The sequence below is a fragment of the Oncorhynchus keta genome, unplaced genomic scaffold (assembly GCF_023373465.1).
Source record: "Oncorhynchus keta strain PuntledgeMale-10-30-2019 unplaced genomic scaffold, Oket_V2 Un_contig_4011_pilon_pilon, whole genome shotgun sequence".
NCBI classification, from domain to species: domain Eukaryota; kingdom Metazoa; phylum Chordata; class Actinopteri; order Salmoniformes; family Salmonidae; genus Oncorhynchus; species Oncorhynchus keta.
In genome coordinates this window covers 217,501-243,454 of record NW_026287556.1, presented here as the reverse complement: position 1 = coordinate 243,454, position 25,954 = coordinate 217,501, and the positions used below count along the sequence as shown (strand labels likewise).

At 40.1% G+C, this 25,954-nt stretch overlaps 1 protein-coding gene and 2 long non-coding RNA genes across 10 annotated transcripts in view; all 3 read right to left on the bottom strand.

The window, feature by feature from the left end:
* Positions 1-25,954, bottom strand: part of LOC127924418 (dolichyl-diphosphooligosaccharide--protein glycosyltransferase subunit STT3B-like) — a gene marked incomplete at its 3' end in the record, with an annotated part of 74,426 nt that overhangs the window by 8,783 nt on the left and 39,689 nt on the right. Inside the window, exons 6-10 of the mRNA XM_052509159.1 lie at positions 24,605-24,703; positions 23,878-24,024; positions 18,061-18,109; positions 16,451-16,605; positions 12,660-12,871 (exon numbers count right to left, since the gene is read on the bottom strand). Of these exons, the coding sequence (XP_052365119.1) occupies positions 12,660-12,871; positions 16,451-16,605; positions 18,061-18,109; positions 23,878-24,024; positions 24,605-24,703 (662 nt within the window). The remainder of the gene's footprint in view (positions 1-12,659; positions 12,872-16,450; positions 16,606-18,060; positions 18,110-23,877; positions 24,025-24,604; positions 24,704-25,954) is intronic.
* LOC127924424 (uncharacterized) lies at positions 21,331-22,227 on the bottom strand. The gene is made up of 3 exons (XR_008117892.1): positions 22,146-22,227; positions 21,763-21,844; positions 21,331-21,516 (listed from the first exon to the last, which is right to left on the bottom strand). It is a non-coding gene; the product is annotated as an uncharacterized LOC127924424 (long non-coding RNA).
* LOC127924422 (uncharacterized) overlaps positions 24,712-25,954 on the bottom strand; it is a 3,085-nt gene continuing 1,842 nt past the window's right edge. The window contains exons 1-3 of one of the 8 annotated variants that reach the window (XR_008117884.1): positions 25,437-25,954; positions 25,077-25,376; positions 24,712-24,925 (exon numbers count right to left, since the gene is read on the bottom strand). The exon at positions 25,437-25,954 is cut by the window's right edge and continues 1,842 nt beyond it. This is a non-coding gene — a long non-coding RNA (uncharacterized LOC127924422). Of the gene's footprint in view, positions 24,926-24,952; positions 25,025-25,076 lie in introns of those variants that run through there. The other 7 variants (XR_008117887.1, XR_008117883.1, XR_008117885.1 and 4 more) reach the window with 7 other exon arrangements.

Sequence of the window (25,954 nt, the reverse complement as noted above, 5' to 3'; positions counted from 1 at the left end):
CATATGAAACAGATGTTATTGGTCCATATGAAACAGATGTTATTGGTCCATATTTAACAGATGTTATTGGTCCATATTTAGCAGATGTTATTGGTCCATATTTAACAGATGTTATTGGTCCATATTTAACAGATGTTATTGGTCCATATATAACAGATGTTATTGGTCCATATATAACAGATGGTATTGGTCCATATATAACAGATGTTATTGGTCCATATTTAACAGATGTTATTGGTCCATATTTAACAGATGTTATTGGTCCATATATAACAGGTGTTATTGGTCCATATTTAACAGATGTTATTGGTCCATATTTAACAGATGTTATTGGTCCATATTTAACAGATGTTATTGGTCCATATTTAACAGATGTTATTGGTCCATATATAACAGATGTTATTGGTCCATATATAACAGATGTTATTGGTCCATATATAACAGATGTTATTGGTCCATATTTAACAGATGTTATTGGTCCATATTTAACAGATGTTATTGGTCCATATTTAACAGATGTTATTGGTCCATATTTAACAGATGTTATTGGTCCATATTTAACAGATGTTATTGGTCCATATTTAACAGATGTTATTGGTCCATATTTAGCAGATGTTATTGGTCCATATTTAACAGATGTTATTGGTCCATATTTAACAGATGTTATTGGTCCATATTTAGCAGATGTTATTGGTCCATATTTAACAGATGTTATTGGTCCATATTTAACAGATGTTATTGGTCCATATTTAACAGATGTTATTGGTCCATATTTAACAGATGTTATTGGTCCATATTTAACAGATGTTATTGGTCCATACACATATTTAACAGATGTTATTGGTCCATATTTAACAGATGTTATTGGTCCATACACATATTTAACAGATGTTATTGGTCCATATTTAACAGATGTTATTGGTCCATATTTAACAGATGTTATTGGTCCATATTTAACAGATGTTATTGGTCCATACACATATTTAACAGATGTTATTGGTCCATATTTAACAGATGTTATTGGTCCATATTTAACAGATGTTATTGGTCCATACACATATTTAACAGATGTTATTGGTCCATATTTAACAGATGTTATTGGTCCATATTTAACAGATGTTATTGGTCCATATTTAACAGATGTTATTGGTCCATATTTAACAGATGTTATTGGTCCATACACATATTTAACAGATGTTATTGGTCCATATTTAACAGATGTTATTGGTCCATATTTAACAGATGTTATTGGTCCATACACATATTTAACAGATGTTATTGGTCCATATTTAACAGATGTTATTGGTCCATATTTAACAGATGTTATTGGTCCATATTTAACAGATGTTATTGGTCCATATTTAACAGATGTTATTGGTCCATATTTAACAGATGTTATTGGTCCATATTTAACAGATGTTATTGGTCACATATTTAACAGATGTTATTGGTCCATATTTAACAGATGTTATTGGTCCATATTTAACAGATGTTATTGGTCCATATTTAACAGATGTTATTGGTCCATATTTAACAGATGTTATTGGTCCATATTTAACAGATGTTATTGGTCCATACACATATTTAACAGATGTTATTGGTCCATATTTAACAGATGTTATTGGTCCATATTTAACAGATGTTATTGGTCCATATTTAACAGATGTTATTGGTCCATATTTAACAGATGTTATTGGTCCATATTTAACAGATGTTATTGGTCCATATTTAACAGATGTTATTGGTCCATACACATATTTAACAGATGTTATTGGTCCATATTTAACAGATGTTATTGGTCCATATTTAACAGATGTTATTGGTCCATATATAACAGATGTTATTGGTCCATATTTAACAGATGTTATTGGTCCATATATAACAGATGTTATTGGTCCATATACATATTTAACAGATGTTATTGGTCCATATTTAACAGATGTTATTGGTCCATATTTAACAGATGTTATTGGTCCATATTTAACAGATGTTATTGGTCCATACACATATTTAACAGATGTTATTGGTCCATATTTAACAGATGTTATTGGTCCATATTTAACAGATGTTATTGGTCCATATTTAGCAGATGTTATTGGTCCATATTTAACAGATGTTATTGGTCCATATTTAACAGATGTTATTGGTCCATATTTAACAGATGTTATTGGTCCATATTTAACAGATGTTATTGGTCCATATTTAACAGATGTTATTGGTCCATATTTAACAGATGTTATTGGTCCATATTTAACAGATGTTATTGGTCCATATTTAACAGATGTTATTGGTCCATACACATATTTAACAGATGTTATTGGTCCATACACATATTTAACAGATGTTATTGGTCCATACACATATTTAACAGATGTTATTGGTCCATATTTAACAGATGTTATTGGTCCATATTTAACAGATGTTATTGGTCCATATTTAACAGATGTTATTGGTCCATACACATATTTAACAGATGTTATTGGTCCATATTTAACAGATGTTATTGGTCCATATTTAACAGATGTTATTGGTCCATACACATATTTAACAGATGTTATTGGTCCATATTTAACAGATGTTATTGGTCCATATTTAACAGATGTTATTGGTCCATATTTAACAGATGTTATTGGTCCATATTTAACAGATGTTATTGGTCCATATTTAACAGATGTTATTGGTCCATACACATATTTAACAGATGTTATTGGTCCATATTTAGCAGATGTTATTGGTCCATATTTAACAGATGTTATTGGTCCATACACATATTTAACAGATGTTATTGGTCCATATTTAACAGATGTTATTGGTCCATATTTAACAGATGTTATTGGTCCATATTTAACAGATGTTATTGGTCCATATTTAACAGATGTTATTGGTCCATATTTAGCAGATGTTATTGGTCCATATTTAACAGATGTTATTGGTCCATATTTAACAGATGTTATTGGTCCATATTTAACAGATGTTATTGGTCACATATTTAACAGATGTTATTGGTCCATATTTAACAGATGTTATTGGTCCATATTTAGCAGATGTTATTGGTCCATATTTAACAGATGGTATTGGTCCATATTTAACAGATGTTATTGGTCCATATTTAACAGATGTTATTGGTCCATATTTAGCAGATGTTATTGGTCCATATTTAACAGATGTTATTGGTCCATATTTAACAGATGTTATTGGTCCATACACATATTTAACAGATGTTATTGGTCCATATTTAACAGATGTTATTGGTCCATATTTAACAGATGTTATTGGTCCATATTTAACAGATGTTATTGGTCCATATTTAACAGATGTTATTGGTCCATATTTAACAGATGTTATTGGTCCATATTTAACAGATGTTATTGGTCCATACACATATTTAACAGATGTTATTGGTCCATATTTAACAGATGTTATTGGTCCATATTTAACAGATGTTATTGGTCCATATTTAACAGATGTTATTGGTCCATATTTAACAGATGTTATTGGTCCATATATAACAGATGTTATTGGTCCATATATAACAGATGTTATTGGTCCATATTTAACAGATGTTATTGGTCCATATTTAACAGATGTTATTGGTCCATATTTAACAGATGTTATTGGTCCATATATAACAGATGTTATTGGTCCATATTTAACAGATGTTATTGGTCCATATATAACAGATGTTATTGGTCCATATTTAACAGATGTTATTGGTCCATATTTAACAGATGTTATTGGTCCATATTTAACAGATGTTATTGGTCCATATTTAACAGATGTTATTGGTCCATATATAACAGATGTTATTGGTCCATATTTAACAGATGTTATTGGTCCATATTTAACAGATGTTATTGGTCCATATATAACAGATGTTATTGGTCCATATTTAACAGATGTTATTGGTCCATATATAACAGATGTTATTGGTCCATATTTAACAGATGTTATTGGTCCATATTTAACAGATGTTATTGGTCCATATTTAACAGATGTTATTGGTCCATATTTAACAGATGTTATTGGTCCATACACATATTTAACAGATGTTATTGGTCCATATTTAACAGATGTTATTGGTCCATATTTAACAGATGTTATTGGTCCATATTTAACAGATGTTATTGGTCCATATTTAACAGATGTTATTGGTCCATATATAACAGATGTTATTGGTCCATATATAACAGATGTTATTGGTCCATATTTAACAGATGTTATTGGTCCATATTTAACAGATGTTATTGGTCCATATTTAACAGATGTTATTGGTCCATATATAACAGATGTTATTGGTCCATATTTAACAGATGTTATTGGTCCATATATAACAGATGTTATTGGTCCATATATAACAGATGTTATTGGTCCATATTTAACAGATGTTATTGGTCCATATATAACAGATGTTATTGGTCCATATTTAACAGATGTTATTGGTCCATATATAACAGATGTTATTGGTCCATATTTAACAGATGTTATTGGTCCATATTTAACAGATGTTATTGGTCCATATTTAACAGATGTTATTGGTCCATACACATATTTAACAGATGTTATTGGTCCATATATAACAGATGTTATTGGTCCATATATAACAGATGTTATTGGTCCATATTTAACAGATGTTATTGGTCCATATTTAACAGATGTTATTGGTCCATATTTAACAGATGTTATTGGTCCATATTTAACAGATGTTATTGGTCCATACACATATTTAACAGATGTTATTGGTCCATATTTAGCAGATGTTATTGGTCCATATTTAACAGATGTTATTGGTCCATATTTAACAGATGTTATTGGTCCATATTTAACAGATGTTATTGGTCCATATTTAACAGATGTTATTGGTCCATATTTAACAGATGTTATTGGTCCATATTTAACAGATGTTATTGGTCACATATTTAACAGATGTTATTGGTCCATATTTAACAGATGTTATTGGTCCATACACATATTTAACAGATGTTATTGGTCCATATTTAACAGATGTTATTGGTCCATATTTAACAGATGTTATTGGTCCATATTTAGCAGATGTTATTGGTCCATATTTAACAGATGTTATTGGTCCATATTTAACAGATGTTATTGGTCCATATTTAACAGATGTTATTGGTCCATATTTAACAGATGTTATTGGTCCATATTTAACAGATGTTATTGGTCCATATTTAACAGATGTTATTGGTCCATACACATATTTAACAGATGTTATTGGTCCATATTTAACAGATGTTATTGGTCCATACACATATTTAACAGATGTTATTGGTCCATATTTAACAGATGTTATTGGTCCATACACATATTTAACAGATGTTATTGGTCCATATTTAACAGATGTTATTGGTCCATATTTAACAGATGTTATTGGTCCATATTTAGCAGATGTTATTGGTCCATACACATATTTAACAGATGTTATTGGTCCATATTTAACAGATGTTATTGGTCCATATTTAACAGATGTTATTGGTCCATACACATATTTAACAGATGTTATTGGTCCATATTTAACAGATGTTATTGGTCCATATTTAACAGATGTTATTGGTCCATATTTAACAGATGTTATTGGTCCATATTTAACAGATGTTATTGGTCCATATTTAACAGATGTTATTGGTCCATATTTAACAGTGTTATTGGTCCATATTTAACAGATGTTATTGGTCCATATGTAACAGATGTTATTGGTCCATACACATATTTAACAGATGTTATTGGTCCATATTTAGCAGATGTTATTGGTCCATATTTAACAGATGTTATTGGTCCATATTTAACAGATGTTATTGGTCCATATTTAACAGATGTTATTGGTCCATATTTAGCAGATGTTATTGGTCCATATTTAACAGATGTTATTGGTCCATATTTAGCAGATGTTATTGGTCCATATTTAGCAGATGTTATTGGTCCATATTTAACAGATGTTATCGGTCCATATTTAGCAGATGTTATTGGTCCATATTTAACAGATGTTATTGGTCCATATATAACAGATGTTATTGGTCCATACACATATTTAACAGATGTTATTGGTCCATATTTAACAGATGTTATTGGTCCATATTTAACAGATGTTATTGGTCCATATATAACAGATGTTATTGGTCCATATATAACAGATGTTATTGGTCCATATTTAACAGATGTTATTGGTCCATATTTAACAGATGTTATTGGTCCATACACATATTTAACAGATGTTATTGGTCCATATTTAACAGATGTTATTGGTCCATATTTAACAGATGTTATTGGTCCATATATAACAGATGTTATTGGTCCATATTTAACAGATGTTATTGGTCCATATATAACAGATGTTATTGGTCCATATATAACAGATGTTATTGGTCCATATTTAACAGATGTTATTGGTCCATATTTAACAGATGTTATTGGTCCATATTTAACAGATGTTATTGGTCCATATATAACAGATGTTATTGGTCCATATTTAACAGATGTTATTGGTCCATATATAACAGATGTTATTGGTCCATATTTAACAGATGTTATTGGTCCATATTTAACAGATGTTATTGGTCCATATTTAACAGATGTTATTGGTCCATATTTAACAGATGTTATTGGTCCATATATAACAGATGTTATTGGTCCATATTTAACAGATGTTATTGGTCCATATTTAACAGATGTTATTGGTCCATATATAACAGATGTTATTGGTCCATATATAACAGATGTTATTGGTCCATATTTAACAGATGTTATTGGTCCATATTTAACAGATGTTATTGGTCCATATTTAACAGATGTTATTGGTCCATATTTAACAGATGTTATTGGTCCATATATAACAGATGTTATTGGTCCATATTTAACAGATGTTATTGGTCCATATATAACAGATGTTATTGGTCCATATTTAACAGATGTTATTGGTCCATATATAACAGATGTTATTGGTCCATATATAACAGATGTTATTGGTCCATATATAACAGATGTTATTGGTCCATATTTAACAGATGTTATTGGTCCATATTTAACAGATGTTATTGGTCCATATTTAACAGATGTTATTGGTCCATATTTAACAGATGTTATTGGTCCATATATAACAGATGTTATTGGTCCATATTTAACAGATGTTATTGGTCCATATTTAACAGATGTTATTGGTCCATATATAACAGATGTTATTGGTCCATATATAACAGATGTTATTGGTCCATATTTAACAGATGTTATTGGTCCATATTTAACAGATGTTATTGGTCCATATTTAACAGATGTTATTGGTCCATATATAACAGATGTTATTGGTCCATATATAACAGATGTTATTGGTCCATATATAACAGATGTTATTGGTCCATATTTAACAGATGTTATTGGTCCATATTTAACAGATGTTATTGGTCCATATGAAACAGATGTTATTGGTCCATATTTAACAGATGTTATTGGTCCATATATAACAGATGTTATTGGTCCATATATAACAGATGTTATTGGTCCATACACATATTTAACAGATGTTATTGGTCCATATTTAACAGATGTTATTGGTCCATATTTAACAGATGTTATTGGTCCATATTTAACAGATGTTATTGGTCCATATTTAACAGATGTTATTGGTCCATATTTAACAGATGGTATTGATCACATACACATATTTATATTTAGATTTGTATACTGAATACTGACTATACTGAACTGTATACTGAATACTGACTATACTGAAATGTATACTGAATACTGACTATAGCGAACTGTATACTGAATACTGACTATACTGAACTGTATACTGAATACTGACTGTACTGAACTGTATACTGACTATACTGAACTGTATACTGAATACTGACTATACCGAACTGTATACTGAATACTGACTATACCGAACTGTATACTGAATACTGACTATACCGAACTGTATACTGTATACTGAATACTGACTATACTAAACTGAATACTGACTATACTGGACTGTATACTGTATACTGACTATACTGAACTGTATACGTAGAATGTATGCACACATGACTGTAAGTCGCTTTGGATAAAAGCGTCAGCTAAATGGCATATATTATTATTATTATTATAGTATACTGTATACTGACTATACCGAACTGTATACTGACTATACCGAACTGTATACTGACTATACCGAACTGTATACTGACTATACCGAACTGTATACTGACTATACCGAACTGAATACTGACTATACCGAACTTTATACTGTATACTGACTATACTGAACTATATACTGAATACTGACTATACTGAACTGTATACTGAATACTGACTATACTGAACTGTATACTGAATACTGACTATACTGAACTGTATACTCCATACTGACTATACCAAACTGTATACTGACTATACTGAACTGTATACTGACTATACTGAACTGTATACTGACTATACTGAACTGTATACTGACTATATATATTTAACAGATGTTATTGGTTCATATTTAACAGATGTTATTGGTCCATATTTAACAGATGTTATTGGTCCATATTTAACAGATGTTATTGGTCCATATTTAACAGATGTTATTGGTCCATATTTAACAGATGTTATTGGTCCATATTTAACAGATGTTATTGGTCCATATTTAACAGATGTTATTGGTCCATATTTAACAGATGGTATTGATCACATACACATATTTATATTTAGATTTGTATACTGAATACTGACTATACTGAACTGTATACTGAATACTGACTATACTGAACTGTATACTGAATACTGACTATAGCTGAACTGTATACTGAATACTGACTATACTGAACTGTATACTGAATACTGACTGTACTGAACTGTATACTGACTATACTGAACTGTATACTGAATACTGACTATACCGAACTGTATACTGAATACTGACTATACTGAACTGTATACTGAATACTGACTATACTGAACTGTATACTGTATACTGAATACTGACTATACTGAACTGAATACTGACTATACTGAACTGTATACTGAATACTGACTATACTGAACTGTATACTGAATGTATGTACACATGACTGTAAGTCGCTTTGGATAAAAGCGTCAGCTAAATGGCATATATTATTATTATTATTATAGTATACTGTATACTGACTATACCGAACTGTATACTGACTATACCGAACTGTATACTGACTATACCGAACTGTATACTGACTATACCGAACTGTATACTGACTATACCGAACTGAATACTGACTATACCGAACTTTATACTGTATACTGACTATACTGAACTATATACTGAATACTGACTATACTGAACTGTATACTGAATACTGACTATACTGAACTGTATACTGAATACTGACTATACTGAACTGTATACTGAATACTGACTATACTGAACTGTATACTGAATACTGACTATACCAAACTGTATACTGACTATACTGAACTGTATACTGACTATATCGAACTGTATACTGACTATACCGAACTTCATACTGTATACTGACTATACTGAACTATATACTGAATACTGACTATACTGAACTGTATACTGAATATTGACTATACTGAACTGTATACTGAATACTAACTATACTGAAATGTATACTGAATACTGACTATAGCGAACTGTATACTGAATACTGACTATACTGAAATGTATACTGACTATACTGAACTGTGTACTGAATACTAACTATACTGAAATGTATACTGACTATACTGAACTGTGTACTGAATACTAACTATACTGAAATGTATACTGAATACTGACTATACTGAATACTGAATACTGACTATACTGAAATGTATACTGAATACTGACTATACTGAAATGTATACTGAATACTGACTATACTGAAATGTATACTGACTATACTGAACTGTGTACTGAATACTAACTATACTGAAATGTATACTGAATACTGACTATACTAACTATACTGAAATGTATACTGACTATACTGAAATGTATACTGAATACTAACTATACTGAAATGTATACTGACTATACTGAACTGTGTACTGAATACTAACTATACTGAAATGTATACTGACTATACTGAACTGTGTACTGAATACTAACTATACTGAAATGTATACTGACTATACTGAACTGTGTACTGAATACTAACTATACTGAAATGTATACTGAATACTGACTATACTGAAATGTATACTGAACTAAACTATAAATGCAACATGTAAAGTGTCGGTCCCATGTTTCATGAACTGAAATAAAAGATCCCAGAAATGTTCCATACGCATAAAAAATATTATTTATCTCAAATTTTGGGCAAAGAAATTGTTTACATCCCTGTTAGTGAGCATTTTACCTTTGCCAAGATAATCCATCCACCTGACCCGTGTGGCATATCAAGAAGCTGATTAAATAGCACGATCATTACACAGGTGCACCTTGTGCTGGGGACACTAAAAGGCCACTCTAAAATGTACATTTTAGTCCAACAACACAATGCCATAGAGGTCTAAAGTTTTGAGGGAGTTGGCATCCCGACTGCAGGAATGCCCACGAGAGCTGTTGCCAGATAATTCAATGTTAATTTCTCTACCATAAGCCGCCCCCAACGTCGTCTTAGAGAATTTGGCAGTACGTCCAACCGGCCTCACAACCACAGACTGTAACCAGGCCAGCCCACAACCATCAGGCTTCTTCACCTCCGTGATGGTCTGAGACCAGCCACCCGGACAGCTGATGGAACTGACAAGTGTTTCTGTCTGTAAAAAAATACCTTTTGTGGAGAAAAACTCATTCTGATTGGCTGGGCCTCACTCCTCAGTGGCTGGGCCTGGCTGCCAAGTGGGTGGGCCTATGCCCCATGCCCAGCAAAGGAAGGGTGTCAAGACCCTGTCCAAAATAGGGAATAGGGTGTCAAGGTCCTGTCCAAAAGTAGTGCACTACATATGAAACAGGGCTCTGGCCAAAAGTAGGGCACTACATATGAAACAGGGTACCAAAGCTCTGACTACTGCAGTGCAACGTAGTGCACTACAGTAGATAAAGATTTGAAGGTACTAAAGCTCTGGCCAAAAGAAGTGGACTCTGTAGGGAATAATGTACCATTTAGAACCCATGCTTCTAGTCATCCTCATACCTTATCATAGAGGTTTCCAGAGAGCTTCTAGTCATCCTCATACCTTATCATAGAGGTTTCCAAAGAGCTTCTAGTCATCCTCATACCTTATCATAGAGGTTTCCAGAGAGCTTCTAGTCATCCTCATACCTTATCATAGAGGTTTCCAGAGAGCTTCTAGTCATCCTCATACCTTATCATAGAGGTTTCCAGAGAGCTTCTAGTCATCCTCATACCTTATCATAGAGGTTTCCAGAGAGCCTCTAGTCATCCTCATACCTTATCATAGAGGTTTCCAGAGAGCTTCTAGTCATCCTCATACCTTATCATAGAGGTTTCCAGAGAGCTTCTAGTCATCCTCATACCTTATCATAGAGGTTTCCAGAGAGCCTCTAGTCATCCTCATACCTTATCATAGAGGTTTCCAGAGGGCCTCTAGTCATCCTCATACCTTATCATAGAGGTTTCCAGAGAGCCTCTAGTCATCCTCATACCTTATCATAGAGGTTTCCAGAGGGCCTCTAGTCATCCTCATACCTTATCATAGAGGTTTCCAGAGGGCCTCTAGTCATCCTCATACCTTATCATAGAGGTTTCCAGAGGGCCTCCAGTCATACCTTATCATAGAGGTTTCCAGAGAGCCTCCAGTCATCCTCATACCTTATCATAGAGGTTTCCAGAGAGCCTCCAGTCATCCTCATACCTTATCATAGAGGTTTCCAGAGAGCCTCTAGTCATACCTTATCATAGAGGTTTCCAGAGGGCCTCTAGTCATCCTCATACCTTATCATAGAGGTTTCCAGAGAGCCTCGAGTCATCCTCATACCTTATCATAGAGGTTTCCAGAGGGCCTCTAGTCATCCTCATACCTTATCATAGAGGTTTCCAGAGAGCCTCTAGTCATCCTCATACCTTATCATAGAGGTTTCCAGAGGGCCTCGAGTCATACCTTATCATAGAGGTTTCCAGAGAGCTTCTAGTCATCCTCATACCTTATCATAGAGGTTTCCAGAGGGCCTCTAGTCATCCTCATACCTTATCATAGAGGTTTCCAGAGGGCCTCTAGGTAGTGAGGTTTCCAGAGGGCCTCTAATCATCCTCATACCTTATCATAGAGGTTTCCAGAGGGCCTCTAGTCATACCTTATCATAGAGGTTTCAGAGGGCCTCTAATCATCCTCATACCTTATCATAGAGGTTTCCAGAGGGCCTCTAGTCATACTTTATCATAGAGGTTTCCAGAGGGCCTCGAGTCATCCTCATACCTTATCATAGAGGTTTCCAGAGGGCCTCTAGTCATACCTTATCATAGAGGTTTCCAGAGGGCCTCTAATCATCCTCATACCTTATCATAGAGGGTTCCAGAGGGCCTCTAGTCATCCTCATACCATATCATAGAGGTTTCCAGAGGGCCTCCAGTCATACCTTATCATAGAGGTTTCCAGAGGGCCTCTAGTCATACCTTATCATAGAGGTTTCCAGAGTTCCTCTTGTCGTCCTCATACCTTATCATAGAGGTTTCCAGAGAGCCTCTAGTCATCCTCATACCTTATCATAGAGGTTTCCAGAGGGCCTCTAGTCATACCTTATCATAGAGGTTTCCAGAGTTCCTCTTGTCGTCCTCATCACTACTGTCCTCTATGGGAGGGCTCTCCCTCTTCATGTCGTCCCCTAGGTAGTGTTCAAACACGCTGGAGAAGGCTATAGCTGACAGCATACACACTACAGGGGTCAGGGTCAGCATCAGACGGACCATCACTCCAGCAAAGTAGACAGCACTGATGGCATACAGGGCCACTAGGGGGAGACAGAGAGCAGGGTTAGAGTTTAATATACTGGGTTAGAGTTTAATATACTGGGTTAGAGTTTAATATACTGGGTTAGGTTTAATATACTGGGTTAGAGTTTAATATACTGGGTTAGGTTTAATATACTGGGTTAGAGTTTAATATACTGGGTTAGAGTTTAATATACTGGGTTAGAGTTTAATATACTGGGTTAGAGTTTAATATACTGGGTTAGGGTTTAATATACTGGGTTAGGGTTTAATATACTGGGTTAGGGTTTAATACACTAGGTTAGGGTTTAATATACTGGGTTAGGGTTTAATATACTGGGTTAGGGTTTAATATACTGGGTTAGAGTTTAATATACTAGGTTAGGGTTTAATATACTGGGTTAGGGTTTAATATACTGGGTTAGGGTTTAATATACTGGGTTAGGTTTAATATACTGGGTTAGGGTTTAATATACTGGGTTAGGGTTTAATATACTGGGTTAGGGTTTAATATACTGGGTTAGGGTTTAATATACTGGGTTAGGGTTTAATATACTGGGTTAGGGTTTAATATACTGGGTTAGGGTTTAATACACTAGGTTAGGGTTTAATATACTGGGTTAGGGTTTAATATATTGGGTTAGAGTTTAATATACTGGGTTAGGGTTTAATATACTGGGTTAGGGTTTAATACACTAGGTTAGGGTTTAATACACTAGGTTAAAGTTTAATATACTGGGTTAGGGTTTAATAGCTGGGTTAGGGTTTAAACACAGAGATTTAATATACTGGGTTAAAGAACCACTAGGGTTTAACAGGGTTAGGGTTAATACACAGAGAATCTGGGTTAAAGAACCACTAGGGTTTAACAGCAGGGTTTAAACACAGAGATCTGGGTTAAAGAACCACTAGGAACAGCAGGGTTAGGGTTTAACACACTACTCTCTCTGAGAAGTAGACAGCACTAATAGCATCCAGAACCACTAGGAACAGCAGGGTTAAACACAGAGATCCTATTAAAGAACCACTAGGAACAGCAGGGTTAAACACAGAGATCCTATTAAAGAACCACTAGGAACAGCAGGGTAAAACACAGAGATCCTATTAAAGAACCACTAGGAACAGCAGGGTTAAACACAGAGATCCTATTAAAGAACCACTAGGAACAGCAGGGTTAAACACAGAGATCCTATTAAAGAACCACTAGGAACAGCAGGGTTAAACACAGAGATCCTATTAAAGAACCACTTGGAACAGCAGGGTTGAACACAGAGAACCTATTAAAGAGAAATCTCGCGTCTTGTGACGGCCGGCCGCCCAACAACCTGCCCGCTTGACCCTATCCCCTCCTCTCTTCTCCAGACCATTTCCGGAGACCTTCTCCCTTACCTCACCTCGCTCATCAACTCATCCCTGACCGCTGGCTACGTCCCTTCCGTCCTCAAGAGAGCGAGAGTTGCACCCCTTCTGAAAAAACCTACACTCAATCCCTCCGATGTCAACAACTACAGACCAGTATCCCTTCTTTCTTTTCCCTACCAAAACTCTTGAACGTGCCGTCCTTGGCCAGCTCTCCCGCTATCTCTCTCTGAATGACCTTCTTGATCCAAATCAGTCAGGTTTCAAGACTAGTCATTCAACTGAGACTGCTCTTCTCTGTATCACGGAGGCGCTCCGCACCGCTAAAGCTAACTCTCTCTCCTCTGCTCTCATCCTTCTAGACCTATCGGCTGCCTTCGATACTGTGAACCATCAGATCCTCCTCTCCACCCTCTCCGAGTTGGGCATCTCCGGCGCGGCCCACGCTTGGATTGCGTCCTACCTGACAGGTCGCTCCTACCAGGTGGCGTGGCGAGAATCTGTCTCCTCACCACGCGCTCTCACCACTGGTGTCCCCCAGGGCTCTGTTCTAGGCCCTCTCCTATTCTCGCTATACACCAAGTCACTTGGCTCTGTCATAACCTCACATGGTCTCTCCTATCATTGCTATGCAGACGACACACAATTAATCTTCTCCTTTCCCCCTTCTGATGACCAGGTGGCGAATCGCATCTCTGCATGTCTGGCAGACATATCAGTGTGGATGACGGATCACCACCTCAAGCTGAACCTCGGCAAGACGGAGCTGCTCTTCCTCCCGGGGAAGGACTGCCCGTTCCATGATCTCGCCATCACGGTTGACAACTCCATTGTGTCCTCCTCCCAGAGCGCTAAGAACCTTGGCGTGATCCTGGACAACACCCTGTCGTTCTCAACTAACATCAAGGCGGTGGCCCGTTCCTGTAGGTTCATGCTCTACAACATCCGCAGAGTACGACCCTGCCTCACACAGGAAGCGGCGCAGGTCCTAATCCAGGCACTTGTCATCTCCCGTCTGGACTACTGCAACTCGCTGTTGGCTGGGCTCCCTGCCTGTGCCATTAAACCCCTACAACTCATCCAGAACGCTGCAGCCCGTCTGGTGTTCAACCTTCCCAAGTTCTCTCACGTCACCCCGCTCCTCCGCTCTCTCCACTGGCTTCCAGTTGAAGCTCGCATCCGCTACAAGACCATGGTGCTTGCCTACGGAGCTGTGAGGGGAACGGCACCTCAGTACCTCCAGGCTCTGATCAGGCCCTACACCCAAACAAGGGCACTGCGTTCATCCACCTCTGGCCTGCTCGCCTCCCTACCACTGAGGAAGTACAGTTCCCGCTCAGCCCAGTCAAAACTGTTCGCTGCTCTGGCCCCCAATGGTGGAACAAACTCCCTCACGACGCCAGGACAGCGGAGTCAATCACCACCTTCCGGAGACACCTGAAACCCCACCTCTTTAAGGAATACCTAGGATAGGATAAGTAATCCTTCTCACCCCCCTATAAGATTTAGATGCACTATTGTAAAGTGACTGTTCCACTGGATGTCATAAGGTGAATGCACCAATTTGTAAGTCGCTCTGGATAAGAGCGTCTGCTAAATTACTTAAATGTAAAATGTAAATGTAAAGAACCACTAGGAACAGCAGGGTTAAACACAGAGATCCTATTAAAGAACCACTAGGAACAGCAGGGTTAAACACAGAGATCCTATTAAAGAACCACTAGGAACAGCAGGGTTAAACACAGAGATCCTATTAAAGAACCACTAGGAACAGCAGGGTTAAACACAGAGATCCTATTAAAGAACCACTAGGAACAGCAGGGTTAAACACAGAGATCCTATTAAAGAACCACTAGGAACAGCAGGGTTAAACACAGAGATCCTATTAAAGAACCACTAGGAACAGCAGGGTTAAACACAGAGATCCTATTAAAGAACCACTAGGAACAGCAGGGTTAAACACAGAGATCCTATTAAAGGACCACTAGGAACAGCAGGGTTAAACACAGAGATCCTATTAAAGGACCACTAGGAACAGCAGTGTGTGTGTGTGTGTGTGTGTGTGTGTGTGTGTGTGTGTGTGTGTGTGTGTGTGTGTGTGTGTGTGTGTGTGTGTGTGTGTGACGTGTGTGTGTGTGTGTGTGTGTGTGTGTGTGTGTGTGTGTGTGTGTGTGTGTGTGTGTGTGTGTGTGTGTGTGTGTGTGTGTGTGTGTGTGTGTGTGTGTGTGTGTGTGTCTTACCGAAGACTCTCTCGTCGTTGATGTTCTTGATGCAGAACCAGAGTCCAGCAGGAAAGGTACAGACCAGGATGTGGAGGTCGAAGAAGAACGAGACCCAGGTGGTGGGCTGGTGCTCCGACACAGACGCTATGATGGGGATGTGGATCTTAGCATACCTGGAGAGAGGAGGGAGGGAGGGAGGGGGAGGGAGGGAGAGGAGGAGGGAGAGAGGGGGGGAGGAGGGAGGGAGAGAGGGGGTGAGGGAGAGGGGGGGTGGGTTGAGGTAGGGAGAGGAGGGAGGGAGAGAGGGAGAGGGGGTGGGTTGAGGGAGGGAGGGAGAGAGGGAGGGAGGGAGGGAGGGAGGGAGGGAGGGAGGGGGGATGGAGAGAGGGGGTGAGGGAGAGAGGGAGAGAGGGAGAGAGGGAGGGAGAGGGTTGAGGGAGGGAGGAAGAGGTAGAAGAGGGAGGGAGAGGAGGGAGGGAGAGGGGGAGGGAGAGAGGGGGTGAGGGAGAGGAGGGAGGGAGGGAGAGGGGGAAGGAGAGAGGGAGTGTGAAGAGGGAGGGAGGGAGAGGGGGAGGGAGAGAGGGGGTGAGGGAGAGAGGGGGTGGGTTGAGGTAGGGAGAGGAGGGAGGGAGGGAGAGGGAGGGAGGGAGGGAGGGAGGGAGGGGGGAGGGAGGGAGAGGGGGAGGGACAGAGGGGGTGAGGGAGAGAGGGGGTGGGTTGAGGGAGGGAGAGGAGGGAGGGAGAGAGAGGGAGAGGAGAGAGGGAGGGAGAGGGGGATGAGGGAGGGAGAGGGGGAGGGAGAGACGGGGTGGGTTGAGGGAGGGAGGGAGAAGGGAGAGGGGTGAGGGAGGGTGAAGAGAGGGGGTGGGGAGGGAGGTAGGGAGGGTGAAGAGAGGGGGAGGGTGAGGGAGGGTGAAGAGAGGGGGTGGGGTGAGGGAGGGTGAAGAGAGGGGGGTGGGGTGAGGGAGGGTGAAGAGAGGGGGGGGGGTGAGGGAGGGTGAAGAGAGGGGGTGGGGTGAGGGAGGGTGAAGAGAGGGGGTGAGGGAGGGAGAGAGAGGGAGAGAGAGGGGGTGAGGGAGGGAGGGAGGGAGAGAGAGGGGGTGAGGAAGGGAGGGAGAGAGGGGGTGGGGTGAGGGAGGGTGAAGAGAGGGGGGTGGGGTGAGGGAGGGTGAAGAGAGAGGGGTGGGGTGAGGGAGGGTGAAGAGAGAGGGGTAAGGGAGGGATTTAAAGGATTTATCTGAAGAGCCTGTGGAAGGTTGTTGCTACAGGAAGTGAGTGGACATTGACAGAAAGAGGAACACATTGTTTCCTTGGTAAAGGTGATCCACAGGGAGTAAAACTAGACACACGTAGACCTGACACGACCCACACTGCACTGCAGCAGAACACGCACTCTGAGACAAATAAACAGCTGATTGGGCACCCTGACAGCCTTCTCTCTCTACAGCAGAGGCCGGTGTGTGTGTGTGTGTGTGTGTGTGTGTGTGTGTGTGTGTGTGTGTGTGTGTGTGTGTGTGTGTGTGTGTGTGTGTGTGTGTGTGTGTGTGTGTGTGTGTGTGTGTGTGTGTGTGTGTGTGTGTGTGTGTGTGTGTGTGTGTGTGTGTGTGTGTACTGTTTAGTGCACTTACCCTGTATCCCACAGTGAATAGAATCGGCCACTCCAAGGAGCGATGTGTCCTAAAACACAATGAACATTATTAAGTACAGCACAGTTATGATTATGTACACGATCACACACACGTTAGGTTTTGGGGACAACAATTGATTCCCATTCAATCCTATTTCCCTGACTCTTAAACTCCTGACTCTTAAACTCCTGACTCCTAAACTCCTGACTCCTAAACACCTAACTCCTAAACTCCTGACTCCTAAACTCCTAACTCCTGAACTCCTAAACTCCTGACTCCTAAACTCCTGACTCCTAAACTCCTAAACTCCTAACTCCTAAACTCCTGACTCCTAAACTCCTGACTCCTAAACTCCTGACTCCTAAACTCTTAAACTCCTAACTCCTAAACTCCTGACTCCTAAACTCCTGACTCCTAAACTCCTGACTCCTAAACTCCTGACTCCTAAACTCCTGACTCTTAAACTCCTGACTCTTAAACTCCTGACTCTTAAACTCCTGACTCTTAAACTCCTGACTCTTAAACTCCTGACTCTTAAACTCCTGACTCCTAAACTCCTGACTCTTAAACTCCTGACTCCTAAACTCCTAACTCTTAAACTCCTGACTCTTAAACTCCTGACTCTTAAACTCCTGACTCCTAAACTCCTGACTCTTAAACTCCTGACTCCTAAACTCCTGACTCCTAAACTCTTAAACTCCAGACTCCTAAACTCCTGACTCCTAAACTCCTGACTCCTAAACTCCTGACTCCTAAACTCCTGACTCCTAAACTCCTGACTCCTAAACTCCTGACTCCTAAACTCCTGACTCCTAAACTCCTGACTCCTAAACTCCTGACTCCTAAACTCCTGACTCCTAAACTCCTGACTCCTAAACTCCTGAATCCTAAACTCCTGACTCCTAAACTCCTGACTCCTAAACTCCTGACTCCTAAACTCCTAAACTCCTGACTCCTAAACTCCTGACTCTTAAACTCCTGACTCTTAAACTCCTGACTCCTAAACTCCTGACTCCTAAACTCCTAAACTCCTGACTCCTAAACTCCTAAACTCCTGACTCCTAAACTCCTGACTCCTAAACTCCTGACTCCTAAACTCCTGACTCCTAAACTCCTAAACTCCTGACTCCTAAACTCCTGACTCCTAAACTCCTGACTCCTAAACTCCTGACTCCTAAACTCCTGACTCCTAAACTCCTGACTCCTAAACTCCTGACTCCAAAACTCCTAAACTCCCAAACTCCTGACCCCTAAACTCCTGAATCCTGACTCCTAAACTCCTGACTCCTAAATCCTAAACTCCTGACCCCTAAACTCCTGACTCCTAAACTCCTGACCCCTAAACTCCTGACTCCTAAACTCCTGACTCCTAACTCCTAACCTCCTAACTCCTGACTCCTAAACTCCTGACTCCTAACTCCTAAACTCTTAAACTCCTGACTCCTAAACTCCTGACTCCTAAACTCCTGACTCCTAAACTCCTGACTCCTAAACTCCTGACTCCTAAACTCCTGACTCCTAAACTCCTGACTCCTGACTCCTAAACTCCTGACTCCTAAACTCCTAAACTCCTGACTCGTAAACTCCTGACTCCTAAACTCCTGACTCCTAAACTCTTGACTCCTAAACTCCTAAACTCCTGACTCCTAAACTCCTGACTCCAAAACTCCTAAACTCCCGAACTCCTGACCCCTAAACTCCTGACTCCTAACTCCTAACCTCCTAAACTCCTGACTCCTAAACTCCTGACTCCTAAATCCTAAACTCCTGACCCCTAAACTCCTGACTCCTAACTCCTAAACTCCTGACCCCTAAACTCCTGACTCCTAAACTCCTGACTCCTAACTCCTAACCTCCTAACTCCTGACTCCTAAACTCCTGACTCCTAACTCCTAAACTCCTGACCCCTAAACTCCTGACTCCTAAACTCCTGACTCCTAAACTCCTGACTCCGAACTCCTGACTCCTAAACTCCTGACTCCTAACTCCTAAACTCCTGACTCCTAACTCCTGACTCCTAAACTCCTGACTCCTAAACTCCTGAACTCCTGACCCCTAAACTCCTGAATCCTAACCTCCTAAACTCCTAAACTCCTGACTCCTAAACTCCTGACTCCTAAACTCCTGACTCCTAAACTCCTGACTCCTAAACTCCTGACACCTAAACTCCTGACTCCTAAACTCCTGACCCCTAAACTACCCTTTTTACAAGTGGAGACCATCAAAATGCCCTCACTTCTCTGAAGCTTTACTCTTCTAGGACTTCTGGTACTCACAAGTATAGTAAAAAATTACATACACCTGTAATGGTTAAATTACACACCTGTACACATGGTTAAATTACACACACACACATGGTTAAATTACACACACACACACACACACACCTGGCTACCTACACCTGTACTAGTCACACACACACACACACACACACACACACACACACACACACACACACACACACACACACACACACACACTAGTCACAATTACACACACGCACACAGGGATGGGATACAGGGTCTCAACCTCCTGTTGCTAGGTAGAAAAGTAGAATACACAAGGTGACATTTTATTCATGTGTTTGTACATCAGCAGTTTTTCTCTTGTTACGTCACTGACAGTCAGCTAACAAGTTGTGGGTTGTTAAGTTAGTCTAGTGGACAGCTATCTACACCTGTACTAGTCATGGTTAAATTACCGGTGGGCTATCTACACCTGTACTAGTCATGGTTAAATTACCGGTGGGCTATCTACACCTGTACTAGTCATGGTTAAATTACCGGTGGGCTATCTACACCTGTACTAGTCATGGTTAAATTACCGGTGGGCTATCTACACCTGTACTAGTCATGGTTAAATTACCGGTGGGCTATCTACACCTGTACTAGTCATGGTTAAATTACCGGTGGGCTATCTACACCTGTACTAGTCATGGTTAAATTACCGGTGGGCTATCTACACCTGTACTAGTCATGGTTAAATTACTGGTGGGCTATCTACACCTGTACTAGTCATGGTTAAATTACTGGTGGGCTATCTACACCTGTACTAGTCATGGTTAAATTACCGGTGGGCTATCTACACCTGTACTAGTCATGGTTAAATTACCGGTGGGCTATCTACACCTGTACTAGTCATGGTTAAATTACCGGTGGGCTATCTACACCTGTACTTGTCATGGTGAAATTACCGATGGGCTATCTACACCTGTACTAGTCATGGTTAAATTACCGGTGGGCTATCTACACCTGTACTAGTCATGGTTAAATTACTGGTGGGCTAACTACACCTGTACTAGTCATGGTTAAATTACTGGTGGGCTATCTACACCTGTACTAGTCATGGTTAAATTACCGGTGGGCTATCTACACCTGTATTAGTCAAGGTTAAATTACCGGTGGGCTATCTACACCTGTACTAGTCAAGGTTAAATTACCGGTGGGCTATCTACACCTGTACTAGTCATGGTTAAATTACCGGTGGGCTATCTACACCTGTACTAGTCATGGTTAAATTACCGGTGGGCTATCTACACCTGTACTAGTCATGGTTAAATTACCGGTGGGCTATCTACACCTGTACTAGTCATGGTTAAATTACCGGTGGGCTATCTACACCTGTACTAGTCATGGTTAAATTACCGGTGGGCTAACTACACCTGTACTAGTCATGGTTAAATTACCAGTGGGCTATCTACACCTGTACTAGTCATGGTTAAATTACCGGTGGGCTAACTACACCTGTACTAGTCATGGTTAAATTACCGGTGGGCTAACTACACCTGTACTAGTCATGGTTAAATTACCGGTGGGCTATCTACACCTGTACTAGTCATGGTTAAATTACCGGTGGGCTATCTACACCTGTACTAGTCATGGTTAAATTACCGGTGGGCTATCTACACCTGTACTAGTCATGGTTAAATTACCGGTGGGCTAACTACACCTGTACTAGTCATGGTTAAATTACCGGTGGGCTATCTACACCTGTACTAGTCATGGTTAAATTACCGGTGGGCTACCTACACCTGTACTAGTCATGGTTAAATTACCGGTGGTACTAGTCATGGTTACCTACTACACCTGTACTAGTCATGGTTAAATTACCGGTGGGCTAACTACACCTGTACTAGTCAAGGTTAAATTACTGGTGGGCTACCTACACCTGTACTAGTCATGGTTAAATTACCGGTGGGCTAACTACACCTGTACTAGTCATGGTTAAATTACTGGTGGGCTATCTACACCTGTACTAGTCATGGTTAAATTACCGGTGGGCTAACTACACCTGTACTAGTCATGGTTAAATTACCGGTGGGCTATCTACACCTGTACTAGTCATGGTTAAATTACCGGTGGGCTAACTACACCTGTACTAGTCATGGTTAAATTACCGGTGGGCTATCTACACCTGTACTAGTCAAGGTTAAATTACCGGTGGGCTACCTACACCTGTACTAGTCATGGTTAAATTACCGGTGGGCTAACTACACCTGTACTAGTCATGGTTAAATTACCGGTGGGCTATCTACACCTGTACTAGTCATGGTTAAATTACCGGTGGGCTAACTACACCTGTACTAGTCATGGTTAAATTACCGGTGGGCTATCTACACCTGTACTAGTCATGGTTAAATTACCGGTGGGCTATCTACACCTGTACTAGTCATGGTTAAATTACCGGTGGGCTAACTACACCTGTACTAGTCATGGTTAAATTACCGGTGGGCTATCTACACCTGTACTAGTCAAGGTTAAATTACCGGTGGGCTATCTACACCTGTACTAGTCATGGTTAAATTACTGGTGGGCTATCTACACCTGTACTAGTCATGGTTAAATTACCGGTGGGCTATCTACACCTGTACTAGTCAAGGTTAAATTACCAGTGGGCTATCTACACCTGTACTAGTCATGGTTAAATTAAATTACCGGTTAAATTACCGGTGGGCTTTCTACACCTGTACTAGTCATGGTTAAATTACCGGTGGGCTATCTACACCTGTACTAGTCATGGTTAAATTACCGGTGGGCTACCTACACCTGTACTAGTCATGGTTAAATTACCGGTGGGCTAACTACACCTGTACTAGTCATGGTTAAATTACCGGTGGGCTACCTACACCTGTACTAGTCATGGTTAAATTACCGGTGGGCTACCTACACCTGTACTAGTCATGGTTAAATTACCGGTGGGCTATCTACACCTGTACTAGTCATGGTTAAATTACCGTTGGGCTATCTACACCTGTACTAGTCATGGTTAAATTACCGGTGGGCTAACTACACCTGTACTAGTCATGGTTAAATTACTGGTGGGCTATCTACACCTGTACTAGTCATGGTTAAATTACCGGTGGGCTATCTACACCTGTACTAGTCATGGTTAAATTACCGGTGGGCTATCTACACCTGTACTAGTCATGGTTAAATTACCGGTGGGCTATCTACACCTGTACTAGTCAAGGTTAAATTACTGGTGGGCTATCTACACCTGTACTAGTCATGGTTAAATTACCGGTGGGCTACCTACACCTGTACTAGTCATGGTTAAATTACCGGTGGGCTACCTACACCTGTACTAGTCAAGGTTAAATTACCGGTGGGCTATCTACACCTGTACTAGTCATGGTTAAATTACCGGTGGGCTATCTACACCTGTACTAGTCAAGGTTAAATTACCGTTGGGCTACCTACACCTGTACTAGTCATGGTTAAATTACCGGTGGGCTATCTACACCTGTACTAGTCATGGTTAAATTACCGGTGGGCTAACTACACCTGTACTAGTCATAACAGCACAGTGTTGACCTACCTGTATAAGTCAGGTATATAACAGTGAGGAAGACGGCCCCAGCAGCCAGAGAGACCCCGAGGAAGAACAGGGTCTGGAACTCCTGTCTGGTCAGTCTGTCTTTCAGGTACTGGAGGAAGGCATAGGCCTGGAGCAACGCAAACACACCTGGTAGAGAGAGGGGGAGGAGAGAGAAAGAGGCGGGAGGCGAGGAGAGAAAAAGAGGGGGGAGGCGAGGAGAGAGAGAGTTTACATTATACCCCTGTACAGGTAGGGAGAGGGAGGGGTGTCAACAGGCATCCATCACAGCATCATGTGTAATGACTATAGAAGGTCTAATATACACTGAGCTCTAAAAGCATTGGCACAGTAGTGACCCATCTGTTGTTGTTTTGGTTCTGCACATCTGAAATGATACAATGACTGAGTTTAAAGTGCTAAATATTTAAATGGATAAACCGGTAAAAAATACATTTTAAATGTTAAAACAACTCAAAAACTATCTATCTATCTATCTATCTATCTATCTATCTATCTATCTATCTATCTATCTATCTATCTATCTATCTATCTATCTATCTATCCATCTATCCATCTATCCATCTATCCATCTATCCATCTATCCATCTATCCATCTATCCATCTATCCATCCATCCATGGATCTGATCAGTTCTGGACTGGGGTTGATAACAGGAAACATCCAGAGTGACGGGTGTGACATCACGGTCCCAGGTGATTGGTCCTTACCTGCTGCAGCCATGTGTTCGCTGGTCCTGATTGGCTGGAACCCCACAAAGGGGATCTGCATGGAGAGCACCAGACCAACGATGTAGAACGTACTGTAAGCTGTGGAGACAGACAGGGTTAAGACACTGGAGACAGAGAGTAAGAGATCCTCACAGAGAGAAACCATTAAACCTGCATCCTCACAGAGAGAAACCATTAAACCTGCATCCTCAGAGAGAGAAACCATTAAGCCTGCATCCTCACAGAGAGAAACCATTAAACCTGCATCCTCACAGAGAGAAACCATTAAACCTGCATCCTCACAGAGAGAAACCATTAAGTCTGCATCCTCACAGAGAGAAACCATTAAGACCATTATGCCTGCATCCTCACAGAGAGAAACCATTAAGCCTGCATCCTCACAGAGAGAAACCATTAAGCCTCCTCACAGAGAGAAACCATTAAGCATCCTCACAGAGAGAAACCATTAAACCTGCATCCTCACAGAGAGAAACCATTAAACCTGCATCCTCACAGAGAGAAACCATTAAGCCTGCATCCTCACAGAGAGAAACCATTAAGCCTGCATCCTCACAGAGAGAAACCATTAAGCCTGCATCCTCACAGAGAGAAACCATTAAGCCTGCATCCTCACAGAGAGAAACCATTAAGCCTGCATCCTCACAGAGAGAAACCATTAAGCCTGCATCCTCACAGAGAGAAACCATTAAGCCTGCATCCTCACAGAGAGAAACCATTAAGCCTGCATCCTCACAGAGAGAAACCATTAAGCCTGCATCCTCACAGAGAGAAACCATTAAACCTGCATCCTCACAGAGAGAAACCATTAAACCTGCATCCTCACAGAGAGAAACCATTAAGCCTGCATCCTCACAGAGAGAAACCATTAAGCCTGCATCCTCACAGAGAGAAACCATTAAACCTGCATCCTCACAGAGAGAAACCATTAAACCTGCATCCTCACAGAGAGAAACCATTAAACCTGCATCCTCACAGAGAGAAACCATTAAACCTGCATCCTCACAGAGACCATTTAGGACAAAGACAGATGGAGTGGCCCGTGTCTAAGGAGGACATAACTCACAGTCAGAAGTTTACAGACACTTAGGTTGGAGTCATTAAAATGTGTTTTTCAACCACTCCACAAATTTCTTGTAAACAAACTCTAGTTTTGTCAAGTCGGTTAGGACATCTACTTTGTGCATGACACAAGTCATTTTTCAACAATTGTTTACAGACAGATTGTTTCACTTATAATTCACTGTATCACAATTCCAGTGGGTCAGAAGTTTACATACACTAACTTGACTGTGCCTTTAAGCAGCTTGGAAAATTCCAGAAAAATATGTC